This window comes from Macaca fascicularis, chromosome 7 (genome assembly GCF_037993035.2).
Source record: "Macaca fascicularis isolate 582-1 chromosome 7, T2T-MFA8v1.1".
NCBI classification, from domain to species: Eukaryota; Metazoa; Chordata; class Mammalia; order Primates; family Cercopithecidae; genus Macaca; species Macaca fascicularis.
In genome coordinates, this window is record NC_088381.1 from 73,697,025 (window position 1) to 73,710,690 (window position 13,666).

At 41.0% G+C, this 13,666-nt stretch overlaps 1 protein-coding gene across 10 annotated transcripts in view; it reads left to right on the plus strand.

The window, feature by feature from the left end:
• The first annotated feature begins 3,450 nt into the window (after positions 1-3,450).
• The window catches only part of FANCI (FA complementation group I), an 81,655-nt gene continuing 71,439 nt past the window's right edge, over positions 3,451-13,666 (plus strand). For 5 of the 10 annotated variants that reach the window (XM_065548399.1, XM_015453366.3, XM_015453367.3 and 2 more), the window contains exons 1-2: positions 3,451-3,505; positions 7,123-7,225. Coding sequence is in view for 5 of the 10 variants with exons in the window: in XM_015453366.3 (XP_015308852.3) it covers positions 7,142-7,225 (84 nt within the window). In the remaining 5 variants the exon portion in view is untranslated. Of the gene's footprint in view, positions 4,118-7,041; positions 7,226-13,666 lie in introns of all 10 variants that reach the window. The other 5 variants (XM_073996682.1, XM_065548397.1, XM_045395973.2 and 2 more) reach the window with 3 other exon arrangements.

Here is a 13,666-nt window from a genome sequence, read left to right on the forward strand (position 1 = left end):
GTATATTCACACTGTTGTGCAAGAGATCTCCAGAACTTTTTCATCTTGCAAAACTGAGACTCTGTACCCATTAAGTAATAACTAATTTCCCCTCCCCCAAGACCCCAGAATCACCATCCTTCTTTCTGTTTCTATGAATTTTTTTTTAAGATGGAGTTTTGCTCTGTCACCCAGGCTGGAATGCAATGGCATGATCTCAGCTCACTGCAACCTCCGCCTCCTGGGTTCAAGCAATTCTCCTGCTTCAGCCTCCTGAGTAGCTGGGATTACAGGCACCTGCCACCACGCCTGGCTAATTTTTGTATTTTTAGTAGAGACAGGGTTTCACCATTTTGGCCAGGCTGGCCTCAAACTCTTGACCTCAGGTGATCCACCCTCCTTGGCCTCCCAAAGTGCTGGGATTACAGGTGTCAGCCACTGTGCCCGGCGTGTTACTATGAATTTGATGAGATATCTCATATAAATGGAATCACGTACATTAGTATTTGTCTTTTGGTGACTGGCTTATTTCACTTTAGCATAATGTTCTCAAGGTTCACCCATGTTGTAGCATGTGTCAGAATTTCCTTCCTTTTAAAGCTGGATAATATTCCATAGTATGTATGTCCCACAATTTTTTTTTTTTTTTTTTTGAGATGGAGTCTCACTGTATCACTAGTCTGGAGTGCACTGGCGTCATCTCAGCTCACTGCAACCTCCGCCTCCCGGGTTCAAGCAATTCCCCTGCCTCAACCTCCTGAGTAACTTAGACTACAGGCGTGCGAGACCACACTCAGCTAATTTTTTGTATTTTTTTTTTTTTTTTAGTACAGACGGGGTTTCACCATGTTGGCTAGGATGGTCTCAATCTCCTGACCTCGTGATCTGCCCGCCTCAGTATCCCAAAGTATTGGGATTACGGGCTTGAGCCACTGCACCCGGTCATATGTCCCATTCATACAATGAGGGACATTTGTGTTGTTTCTACCTTTTGGTTATTGTAAATAGTACTATTATGAACATAGATATACAAATATCTCTTTGAGATCCTGCTTTCAATTCTTTTGGATATATACCCAGTAGTGGGATTGCTGGAAGGAAATAACACTTTCATGTGCTTCTAAGTTTGGCTCTTTATATGTGTTACCTTGATCATTCTCTCAAGCAGTGCTGCCCTTGATCCCAAGCAACTGGAGCTCTTGGGCTGGGTGGGAGCCTTATTGGTCCTCCTCTGCCCAGAGTCTAAGGAACCTAGAGGATGTGCCCACATACCTTCCTTTAGATCATGCTCTAGGTATCTACTTAACCATCCTCAAATTTGCTTCCAGGGCCCAGAGAGGCCTTTTCCTAGGTCCACCCTCCCTAGAGTGGACCTGCTAGTATGTACAGCTCTAGACCCAAAGGGTAGCTACAGGGCAGCTTTGTGGGGGAGTCATGGTGTGGATCTTCAGGCTAGGTGTCCACATGCAGGCATAGGAAGCCTGAGACCTCACACTGCAGGACTGAGTTGGGAGTGGTAAGGGGATTCCATTTGTACTTTTTCTCTGGACTCCTGTAAATATTAATAGCTATAATGTTGTTAGATAAACAAGTACTATTGACAAGGTCTGAAGAACATTTAGTTCCATTACTGTAAACCTGTTTTTAACTGGCTGTATTTTCTAGAATCAGTGTATCACTAGCTTCTCAGTGTATAGTGTCTAGTTGATGAAACAGACGGATAAGATTTGCTCCTTAATTAAGGAAGCCTGCACCAGGGTGAAAAACCATTGTTGTTCATCTGAATGAATCTGTTCTTCTCTTCTTTTGCATATGTAACACCTATTAATGCAAATGGAAAACACAGATGATACATTCATGCAACAAGGGGAGACAAGAGCCCTGAAACATCAATGCCAGTGGGTAGACACACAAGCAATTCAGTAAGTACGCCTGGGATACGCCAGTGGAGGCTCCGAAAGGCTAATGAGCCTGTCCTAGCTAACCAGACCCACAGATTCACGTCTGAATCCCACAAGTAGCCTGGGAGATTGTGTGGGGAGATGAGGCAAAGTAATCTGTTTCCTTGGCAAGGTAAAGGATTCCTTTCAGGAATCATTTTCTACCTCAAGCTGCCGTGTTAATTAAACATCACAGCTCAGTATTGGGACAGAAATGTAGAAGGAAAAAAATGCCGAAGGGTCACAAGCAAGGAGCAGGTCTAGACAGCTGAGAGGCACCATTCTCCTCCAACAGCTATGTTTCTTCAATAACTGGCCATGTAGACCCGTTCTACCCCCGCGCACTGGGAGTCGAGTCAGGCTCCATACTGAGTGCTCCCTGATCTTAGCATTCCTTCACTTGCCATCCCACAGGCACCTCAAATTTGGTGAGTTCAAATCTGAAGGGTTCATCGTCACCCCATCATCCTTTTCCGGTGCTCCCTGTGTTAGTCAACTGCAGGATTAACTCCCCACCCCCCAATCCCAGTCGCTCAAGCCTGAACATTCCTCAACAACTCCCACACCCCCTCAAATCCGGATATTTGGGCTTCCTAAATCTCTACCTCCTAATCTCTTTCACATGCAGTCCACTCCTTTCTGTCCCCATTGCCGCGGTTGGGCCACCACCACCTATCTCTGGGACAACTTAGTCTCCTAAGGGGTCCTGCCTTCGGTCCTCCCCACCTGGCTCATCTTTTGAACAGTTTCTGCGGTACTCACCTGCCGGAGATAGCATTCTACAATGCGAACATAGTCATATCCTTCCCCTTCAGCGGTTCCCCACTGCCCCCAATGTGAAAAGGAGTTAGGAACCCCTGCCTTCCCACTCCCACCCAGCACCTTCGCCTTCTGAACTGGCCAGGGGTTCTCTTGCTTGCTCGTTGCTCTCAGACCCTTTGCACAAGGTGATCCGTCAACCCAAAACAGAATCTCGGCCCACCCTCTGTCGGTCTTCGCTCTACTGTCAGTTGTTCATTTAACAAATATTCGCTGCTTTTACCAGGCTACGCGCTAAACGCTGGGGTTACGCAAGGGGAGCGCAAGACAAAACAAAGAACAAACAAAAACCACAACCCACAAAAGTCCATTAAGACCCCTAGTAACAGGGGGCTTACATCTGAGGGGTTACTGTCTCTTGGCACAAGGTGGAGTATGAAATCCGCCTCTGCCTTCCAGGCTTTTCCAATGCCAAGACCTGCAGGGCCACCAGTTGTGAGTCCCCTCCCACACTGACTATTCCCGCAACAGGGCACGAGGGAAGCTGAACCTGTCGGGACACCGCGCCGGGCACGCTCAGGTCCCACAGCGCGTGCTCATCGGCAGTCCCGAGCGCGAGTTCGGACAGGCAGCGCCCCCCTCCGACTGTGAGCGGGGACATTCTAGAACTCCGCACGCTTCCCGGCACCCCTTGAGTCTTCATCTTACACCCCGCCCGCGGGTACTCGGACGGCGGAAGTGAGCCGCGAGGGCGGAACTTGTTGTTACGGGTAACGGAAGTGTGGCGGCGCTGGGTTGAGCGGGCTTTTTGGAAGTTTGTGGCGGAGGTGAGGCCGTGGTGACTATAGAGCGGCTCGCGAGTTGCTCGGGCTCGGGCTGTGGGACTGGGACCCTAGGAGGGAGCAGTTCTGTGGGGGAAAGGAGGCTCGTGTTCTGACTTGGCGTTCTGTGGCCTGGAAAGTAGACGCTCTCCGCTGTCTCGCGCTGCCTGCTTCAGCTTTCGCAGTTCCCTCCTAGGGGTGTGCCTCAGTGGGAGCCCCTCCGGTTAAATTCTTCTCCCTTGGTCGAGGTTCAGCTCTTCTGAGAAATTTCCCTTAACTTTGCTTTGCATTTGTTGTCCAGTCACGGTCTCCATCACCAGCTGCTTCGTGTTATAGTTTCTGTATTTGCGTTCACGGCTTGTTAACTGAAGAACCCGGAAGGGAAGGCCGCAGCGTTTCCCGCCGGCGGAGCTCTGCCATTCTCGGATCTTGACTTCAGATCTCTGATGCTCTCCGGCGTCTCTTGACAAGAAATTTACTTCGCACTCAGGGAATTGACAGCCACCCGCCTGTGGTCTTACCTCTGGTTTTAGGATGATTTAAGCAAATGTGCCTAGATTGATATAAACGTATTCCCCTCCGAAGCCGCCTGTCCCTTCTGGCTGGACACCTTATTAGGTTGGTGTGCCCTATTTGCATCCGGTAGTTCAAAGCATGAGATCTTGGAGTCTGGAGCTGGACAGACTTGGGTTTCACTTCTCTCTATGCGACTTGCTAGCCTTCTAATCTTGGGGAAAATTCCCTAATCTCTGAATCCCAAAAATTGTTCATTTAAAATGGGGCTAATATTACACGTACTTAATAGGTGGTATTGTGAAGGTCATGTTAATGAACGTAAAGTGCTGGGCCCAGTGTCTTCCCTATTATAGGGGTTCAATAATTTGTTCAACAAATATTTGTTAGTTACCTAGTTTGAGCTAGGTACTGTGTTAAGTGCTGGAGATACAGTGATAAAAACAGCTACGGTCCCTGCCCTTACGGGACTTATAGTCTAGTGGGAGATAACATTTGTTAATCTGATAATTACACATGTAATATTAAAAATTGGTGACAGTATGTAAGAGAGTTTACTGGTGCCATGAGAGGATGTACTACGGAAACGTTTAACCTAGACTGAGATAGATAGATAGATTTTTTTTTTCTTTGAGATGGCGTCTCCCTCTGTCGCCAGGCTGGAGTGCAGTGGCGCTATCTTGGCTCACTGCAACCTCCACCTCCCGAGTTCAAGTGATTCTCCTGCCTCAGCCTCCCGAGTAGCTGGGACTACAGGTGTGCGTCACCACGCCCGGCTAATTTTTTTGTATTTTTAGTAGAGACAGGGTTTCACCATGTTGGTCAGGATGGTCTTGATCTCTTGACCTCGTGATCTACCCTCTTTGGCCTCCCAAAATGCTGAGATTACAGGCGTGAGCTACTGCGCCCAGCCTAGATTGACTTTTTGTGGAGATGTGTATTCAGCTGAGATCTGAAGGATTTGTAGGAATTAGTAATAAAAGATTGCGGGGCAGTGGATGGAAAGAGGAATATTTATTTAAGTTCCAGCTGCAAACATGTGGAAGGGCCTGTGGCAGAAAGAACTTGGAGATTTAAAGGACTGGAAGCAATTCTGTATGGCTGGAGCAGAGTGATGAAGGGGAGTTAGGCATGGGTCAGACTTTGCAGGACTTAATTTTATCCTTACTTAACGATTTGGGACTGATAAGAAAGCAATGGAAGCCACTGAAGAGCTTTAAGATGCGGATGGCATGGAGGGAAGATAAGTCAGATAATCAGATTTGTGTTTCAAAAACATCACTTTAGTGGCTGCACAGAGGGGACAAGTTAGGAAACGATTGCAGTAGTTCAGGTGAGAGATGATGGGGGTTTGGAGTAATGTGTCAGTAGTGGAGATAGAGAAAAGTAGACAGATTTGGGAGATTTTTAGTAGGTAACATTGACAGGACTTGGAATGGATGTGGTGAAGGATGAAGGCAAAGTTGTTAAGAATGTTACCCAGGTTTCTGGTTTGAGCAGCTGAGTGGATGATGGTACCATTTATGGAGACGGGAAACACAGGAGGAAGAAGAGGAACAGATTTTCTTTCTACTAGGCTGTATTTCCCCCTTCTATTTTCATAGCTACTCACTGAATTCTATCTGCTTCATGTGCCTCCATTTCATCCCATCTTTTCTAGTCTCCAGTCACCACCCTAGTACAGGTCTTTATTATTTCCACTAAAATAACTTCCAAATGGTCTCTTAGCATTTGCTGTTTCTCCTTACCTTCTCCCCACTTTAATCTGCACAAAGATGCTAGTTTCTGTTTCCTCAAACACTTGCAATCTTGTGAGATTGTCTTTTGCTCAGAATTTTTTAATGGTTCTCAGTGATTTACGAAATAGAATCTAAATTCCTTAACCTGTTTACTCGCAGCCTATCATTCCAGCCTTCCTACTCATTATTTTCCTACTTGGAGTCTATCTCAGCCATTTTACTCATTTTCCCCAAATAAATTTCTCATTTCCCATATGAATGCCTTTGTTCATGATACTCTTCTCAATAATGTATACAACCTGGTTGTCTTGACTATTTAAATTTAATCTCTAAGTTCCAGTTCAAGCTTTCCTCTGATGGGAAGCCTTGACATTTAAGAACACAATTACATCTTTTACCTTAGTAACCTCTCACCTTTTCTTTCTTTTTTTCTTTTTCTTTTTTTTTAGACGGAGCCTCGCTCTGTCACCCAGGCTGGAGTGCAGTGGCGCGATCTCGGCTCACTGCAAGCTGCGCCTCCCAGGTTCACGCCGTTCTCCTGCCTCAGCCTCCCAAGTAGCTGGGACTACAGGCGCCTCCCACCACATCGGCTAATTTTTTGTATGTTTTTAGTAGAGACAGGGTTTCACCGTGTTAGCCAGGATGGTCTCAATCTCCTGACCTAGTGATCTGCCTACCTCAGCCTCCCAAAGTGCTGGGATTACAGGCGTAAACCACCGTGCCCCGCCTCTTTTTTTGTTGTTTTTTTGAGGCAGGGTCTTAACTTGTTGCCTAGGCTGGAGTACAGTGGCATGATCATAGCTCACTGCAGCCTCACACTCTTGGGCTCTCCTTCTCACTTGATTTTATACCATTTAATTGGCACATAGCATTTATAGTGCTATTGGTTCATTTATTTGTCAAATACTTTATTACATGCTTATGATAATATATAATGTATTACATACTTGATATGCTGTTAAGTGGAGGCTTTGTTCTAGGTAGTATGGTGAGCAGATGATAACAAGTGTGGGCAAAAATTATGAAACCACTTGATTAGAATATAGGTTCCTAATAAGGCAATTCCAGGGAATTTTCAAGATTATTTTGGTTAGCTTAAGAATCATCTCGCCACTGAACTTAAGAAGAAGAAGAAAAAAAACAATCACCTACTCAAAGATAGTTAGTCCTAAGTTTGTTGAGCACCCATTGCATAATAGGTATGAAATATTCAGTTAACAGGGAAGGAAAAAAAATCAAGTTTGTTCATTTCTGGAATCTTCACCCACCTCTGATGCTTTTTCCTTATAGTTCTGTGATATGAGCAACAATGGACCAGAAGATTTTATCTCTAGCAGCAGAAAAAAAACCTCTGATGTTTTTCCCTTATAGTTCTGTGATATGAGCAACAATGGACCAGAAGATTTTATCTCTAGCAGCAGAAAAAACAGCAGACAAACTGCAAGAATTTCTTCAAACCCTGAGAGAAGATGATGTGAGTATTAGGAAGCATGTTCTGCTAAAATAAGTGTCAGGCATGATGACACATTCAAAGGACATGTGAGAAAGAAAAATGCTGCTGCTTCATCTACTCCCCATTCACTGCAGGAGACAAGGTTTATTTAATAATAATTTATAGAGGTAAAGAAATTGGGGTGAAGGAATGAGAGAAATAGACAACTTGAGGGCATTTGTGACCAAATTTAAACCTGAAATAGCCTTAAGAATAGGATGCTTTTACAACTGTATTTATAAAAGCAAATTAGTATACTTTTATCGTCCTTAGAACCATCCTATTTGAAGATAATATCCAGACTATAGTTATTGAGACATCAGTTTTGCATTTTGATGCTTCTCTGTATTTTTCCTTAAGTTTATAAGCAGCAAAATATTTTGAGATTATTAGTAAAAATTAGGGCCTCTGTTTTCACTGTAAGTGTAGGATTATAAAATGGGATAGTAATTGCCTTATATGTTAGGCTGTTTATTCTTCCTAAAGTTCTTTCTCAGCTGATATACTGCTCCTTTTTCCATAATAAATGATCTCATCCTATCCAGGTCCCTGCCTAGAAAAGAATCCCTCTTCAAGGTATATGTATAAACAAGTAAAGACATTGAGTATCATGGGGTTTTTTTCTTTGTCAGTTGATGAGTATTATGTTTTTAAGGGAATTTTTATGTGTTAGTGTCGTAGTTATTGAAGCAAGGTGCATCTCAGTCTGTGTTATGTGACATACTAGGAATTGATGTAGGGTTGCTCTTTGATTTTTTTTTTTTCTTTGAAATTATTGAAGACTGCCTTTATAGCTATTTTTTGAGATGGCTTGTTGTATGAGTTGTAACTTGAATCATTCTATAGACAAGATTCATTGAAACCAGCATTTAAATTATTTATTTAAAGTTTCATGCCTCAAATTGAAGGCATGAACACTGTCAAATTGAAGACAGTGTTCCAGTTGTATTCTGAGTCTAGGATAGAGTAATGCTAATATTTCCCTCATTTTTCCATTAATGCAAAATCAGCTTTTTAGCAGCAACATTATATTGTAGTCTCATTGCTCTTATATTTATTATTTATTTATTTATTTTTGTATTTTTAGTAGAGATGGTTTCACCATGGCCAGGCTGGTCTTGAACTCCTGACCTCAGGTGATCCGCCTGCCTCAGCCTCCCAGAGTGCTGGGATTATAGATGTGAGCCACCATGCCCGGCCTTATTTTTGTATATGTTGATATTAAGCTAAGTTTCCTTTATCTCTGAAGTCCTTTTAGAACCCATGTTAAAAATGATATATGGGCCAGGCATGGTGGCTTACACCTGTAATCCCAGCACTTTGGGAGGATTCCTTCAGGCCAGGATTTGAGATCAGCTTAGGCAACATAATGAGACCAGGTTTCTTAAAACAACAAACTTTATGTCTGTTAACTGTCATCTTTTTTAGATTCATCTTGTTTTATTCCATCAAAGTCATTTTGTATGATTCTATTAACCATATTAATTACCTTTTTATCCTCTACAAATTTGTTAAGCATGTCAGTAATATATGCATGCAGTTCATTCGATAAAATGATCCACAGAAGATGAACTCGAGTAAAAAAATTATAAAACACATAAAGAAGTCCTGTGGCAAGAAAGACTCCCACAGGACCAGAAATGGGAAAATTCATATTTAAGGATTTAGAGCAATCTGAAAAAAACTTTAAATATTTAACACAAATACTTAATACAGTATTTAACTTTATTTTTTTATTTAGAGACAGGATCTCACTCTTGCCCAGGCTGGAGTGCAGTGGGGCGATCTCGGCAAACTGCAGCCTCAACCTCCTGGACTCAAGCGATCCTCCCACCTCAGCCTCCTGAATAGCTGGGAGTACAGGCATGTGCCACCATGTCCGACTAATTTTTGTATTTTTAGCAGAGATGGGGTTTCGCCATGCTTTCCAGGCTGGTCTTGAACTCCTGAGCTCAAGTAATCCACCCACCTCAGCCTCCTACAGTGCTGGAATTACACATGTGAGCCACTCTGCCTGACTTAGTATTTAACATATTTGAAGGTGTAAATGAAGGAATAGAACCCACAAAATAAGGGATGGATTTAGAAAACGATCAAGGAAAACTTCTTGAAATGAAAACCTCAGTAGATGGTTTAACAGTAGATGAAACATTGCTAAAGAGAAAATTAGTAAAGCGGAATACAGAGCTGAGGATAACTAAATAAAGCAGAGATTGTAAAAAGGTGGAAAATATAAAGAATATTTGAAATATACGCAGAGAACTTTGATAATATATTTTCTTCTTAAACACACAGGATGTTCATAAAAATTAATCATGTGTCATATACTAGAGCACAAAGAAAACATGGGTAGGTCCCATAAGGTAGAATTACTACAAACTATTCTCTGTGATCTCAATGCAATAAAACTGGAAATGAAAACTGAAACTAAAAGTCAAAAAACAAAAGACACTTTTACCTGGAAATTAAAATGCCTTCTAAATAACTCTTGGATGAAGAGATACAAACAGAAATTACAGGATTTTTGAAGAATAATTACAGATAACAAAAATACTATATGTTAAAATCCATGGAATAATGTTAAAAACAACAGTGTTTAACAAATGAAATAATGAAATCAATACAAATGAAATAATGAAAATAAACAAATTCCCAACTCAAAAACCTAGAAAAAAGAAAGTAAACAATAACAAAAAACACAAAGAAACTACTAAAGATAAAAGTGGAAATTAATAAAGTAGAGAACAGAAAAATAGTGGATCAAATTAATCAAAATCTTGGTTCTTTGGGGGAAAAAAACAACATTAATTAATATAATAAAACAGTGGAGTAAAAACATGCACAAAATGAGAAATGACAAGGGAGAAACACTGTTAATACAGAGAAAATCTCAAAAAATACTATGAGACTACAGTACATTTCTGTGCAAATAAATTTGAAAACCTAGAGGAAATGGGTAATTTCTTAGGCACATACAGTTTAATAAAATTGAGCCAATTTGAGATGGAAAACTTAAACAGACCAGTTTCCATAGAAGAAAAGAGAAAGTTACGAAGGAACTACTTCATATAAAAACACCAGGCCCAGATAGTTTGACAGGAAACTTCTGTCAAACCTTTAAAGATCAGGTAGATAGTCCTAATGCTACATAAATTGTTTCAGAGCATAAATAATAAAGGAAAACTTCCAAGTACTTTGAATGAAGCAAGTATAACATTGAATTAAACAAATATAACATTGATTTTTTATGCTGTCTTTATCAGGTATAACCCTAAACCTCATAAAGATAGCATGGAAAAAAGAGGTTATAGACTAATATCACTTATGAATATTGATATAAAAGTCTTAAATATTAAGGGACAGATTGCAACACCACATTTTAAAAAATACACCATGATCAAGTGGGATTTAATAGCAGGAATACAAGGTTGGTTCAATATTTGAAAGTATATTACTATAAAGATTATACGATTATCTTCATGGATCACAGAAAGCCTTCGACAAAATTCAACACTCATTCCTAATAAAAACTTGAGAAAATCAGAATAGGTGGCTGTTTCCTTTACATCATAAAATGTATACATCTAAATTCTAGAGTCAGCATCTTAGTGGGAAACCGTAGAGGCATTTCCTCTAAGGCCGGGAACAAAGCAATGATGCCTGCTGTCTCCGCTACTGTGTAAATGTTCTGGTTGGCTAGCCTATGCAGTTAACCTAGAGAAAACAATCACAGGCATGATAATAGAAACATAAAGGCTGAACGTGGTGGCTCACACCCATAATCACAGTGCTTTGGGAGGCCAACGTGGGCAGATCACCTGAGGTCAGGAGTTCTAAACCAGCCTGGCCAACATGGTGAAACCCCTTCTCTACTAAAAATACAAAAATTAGCTGGGCATGGTGGTGCATGCCTGTATTCCCAGCTACTCGGGAAACTGAAGCAGAAGAATCACTTGAACCTGGGAGGTGGAAGTTGCAGTGAGCCCAGATTGCACCATTGCACTTCAGCCTGGGCAAAGTGAGATTCCATCTAAAAAAAAAAAAAAAAAAGGAAAAGAAGGAAAGAAAAGAAAAATAAAATGTAAAACATCTCTCTTTGTAGACGGCATGATAGTATACCTGGAAAACCCTGGAGAATCTGTGATAAAACCATCTATAAATAGAATTCATCAAGGTATCAGAATATAAAATTAATATGCAAAAATCAGTAGCATTCATACATAATAGTCAGTTAGAAGATAAAGTTGGAAAACAGTTGGCCAGGCAGGGTGGCTCATGCCTGTAGTCCCAGCACTTTGGGAGGCCGAGGCAGGCAGATCACCTGAGGTCAGGAGTTCTAAACCCGCCTGGCCAACATGGTGAAACCCCTTCTCTACTAAAAATACAAAAATTAGCTGGGCACGGTGGTGCATGCCTGTAGTCTCAGCTATTTGGGAGGCTGAGGCAGGAGACTTGCTTGAACCCGGGAGGCAGAGGTTGCAGTGAGCTGAGATCACGCCACTGTACTCCAGCCTGGGTGACAGAGTGAGACTCCGTCTCAAAAAAAAAAAAAAAGAGGATACAGTAAATGAGAAAGCCCCATTTACAATAGCAACAAAAAATAGGGATAAACCTGAGAAATGTCCAAAACCCATGTGAAAAAAACTATGAAACACTTCTAAAGGACAAAAGTGGAAAACTAGGAAGATATCCCCTGTTCTTGATTGGGGAGTCTCAGCATCATGAAAATGTCGATTCTCCCCAAGTTAATTTATCAATTTAATACCAATAAAAATTCCATTGAGCTATTTTGTTTAACTAGATAAGCTGACTGTAAAATTCATATAGCAGATTGTACACACAGGAATAGTTAGGGAAAAACTGAAAAGAGCTCTGAGGGAGGATTAACCCTAGCGGAGACTAAACACCACAAAAACTTTTATTAATAAGAGTGCGGTACTGGTACGTGAGTAGATGAACAGAAACGGAATAGGATACAAAGAATAGAATAGGTAATGCATAAGAGTGGAAAGTCTCAAAATAGACCCAACTACAAGTAAAATCTAGAATATAATTACATCTTAAAACAGTGAAATATAGTCTTTGACAAATGGTATTGGAACAACTGGGTGGACATTTGGAAAAAATAGATAAGATTAGATGTTTCTCATATTCAAGAGTAAGCTCCAAATGAATCAGAAATGTAAATGTAAAAAACAAATGTAAATAAATGTTAGGGCTGGGCACAGGGGCTTATCCCTGTAATCCCAGCACTTTGGGAGGCTGAGGTGGGAAGATCGCTTGAGCCAGGAGGTTGAGATTACAGTGAGCTATGATATAACTGTGCCACTGCACTTCGCAGGGGTGACAGTGAGACTCTGTCTCTTAAAAAAATAAATAAAAAACTAAGTATATGTCAGAAGAAAACATGGATGAATTTCTCTTTAAGCTCAGTGCAGTGAAAAGCTGTCTAACTATTGTACAACGTATAGATGCAATAAAAGATAAGTTTGTCGACATAAAAGTTAAAAAGTTTGTGTGGCCAGAAATACCATAAGCAGAGTCAAAAGACAAATGGCAAACTGGGAAAAAATATTTGTAAACATATCACAGATAAAGGATTAATATACCTAATTCATAAATAACTTGGGGGGAGATAAAAAAATTATATTTAAAAAAGGCAAAAAATATGAGAATAATCACTAAAAGATATGTAAAAAATGGCCTTAAACATAAGAAAATATGCTCAACTTCACTCATAATAAGAGAAATGTAAATTAAAAAGATACTGTTTCTTGTCCGATTGAGCCATTTGGGGGAAACAGGTACTCATTCATTGCTGGTAGGAATGAAAAATGGTATGACCATGGTTAGAATTTGGTAATACCCAGCAAAACTGCATATACATTTTCCCTCAACCCAGTCATCTCACTTCTAGGAAATGTGCAAAATGTGTAGTATTCTCCCTTTCATATGAAGAAGAAGAGAAAACATACATATGTCTGGGTATCATTACAAAAAAAAGAAACAAAGAATACTTTCACCATACTGAAGGTGGGAAGGGGAGAAAGAACTATTCTAAGTATTTTATTATCTACCCACAGTCTGGGTATGGGAGTGGTGGGGAAAAATACAAATAAACCTTGAACTCTTTAGTAGGATTGTTTATTGTAGTGGTACTAGTGAAGCAATTTTGAAACTATTTTAGATGTAATAAACATGTTGATATTCAGAGTCAGTGTTCTTTCACTGGTAAAGGGACATGCAATTATGAAATGTAGGAAGGCAAGAAAGAATCCTGTGGAGACAGATTAAAAATAGAGGTACTGGGCCGGGCGCAGTGGCTCACGCCTGTAATCCCAGCACTTTGGGAGGCTGAGGCGGGCGGATCACGAGGTCAGGAGATCGAGACCATCCTGGCTAACATGGTGAAACCCTGCCTCT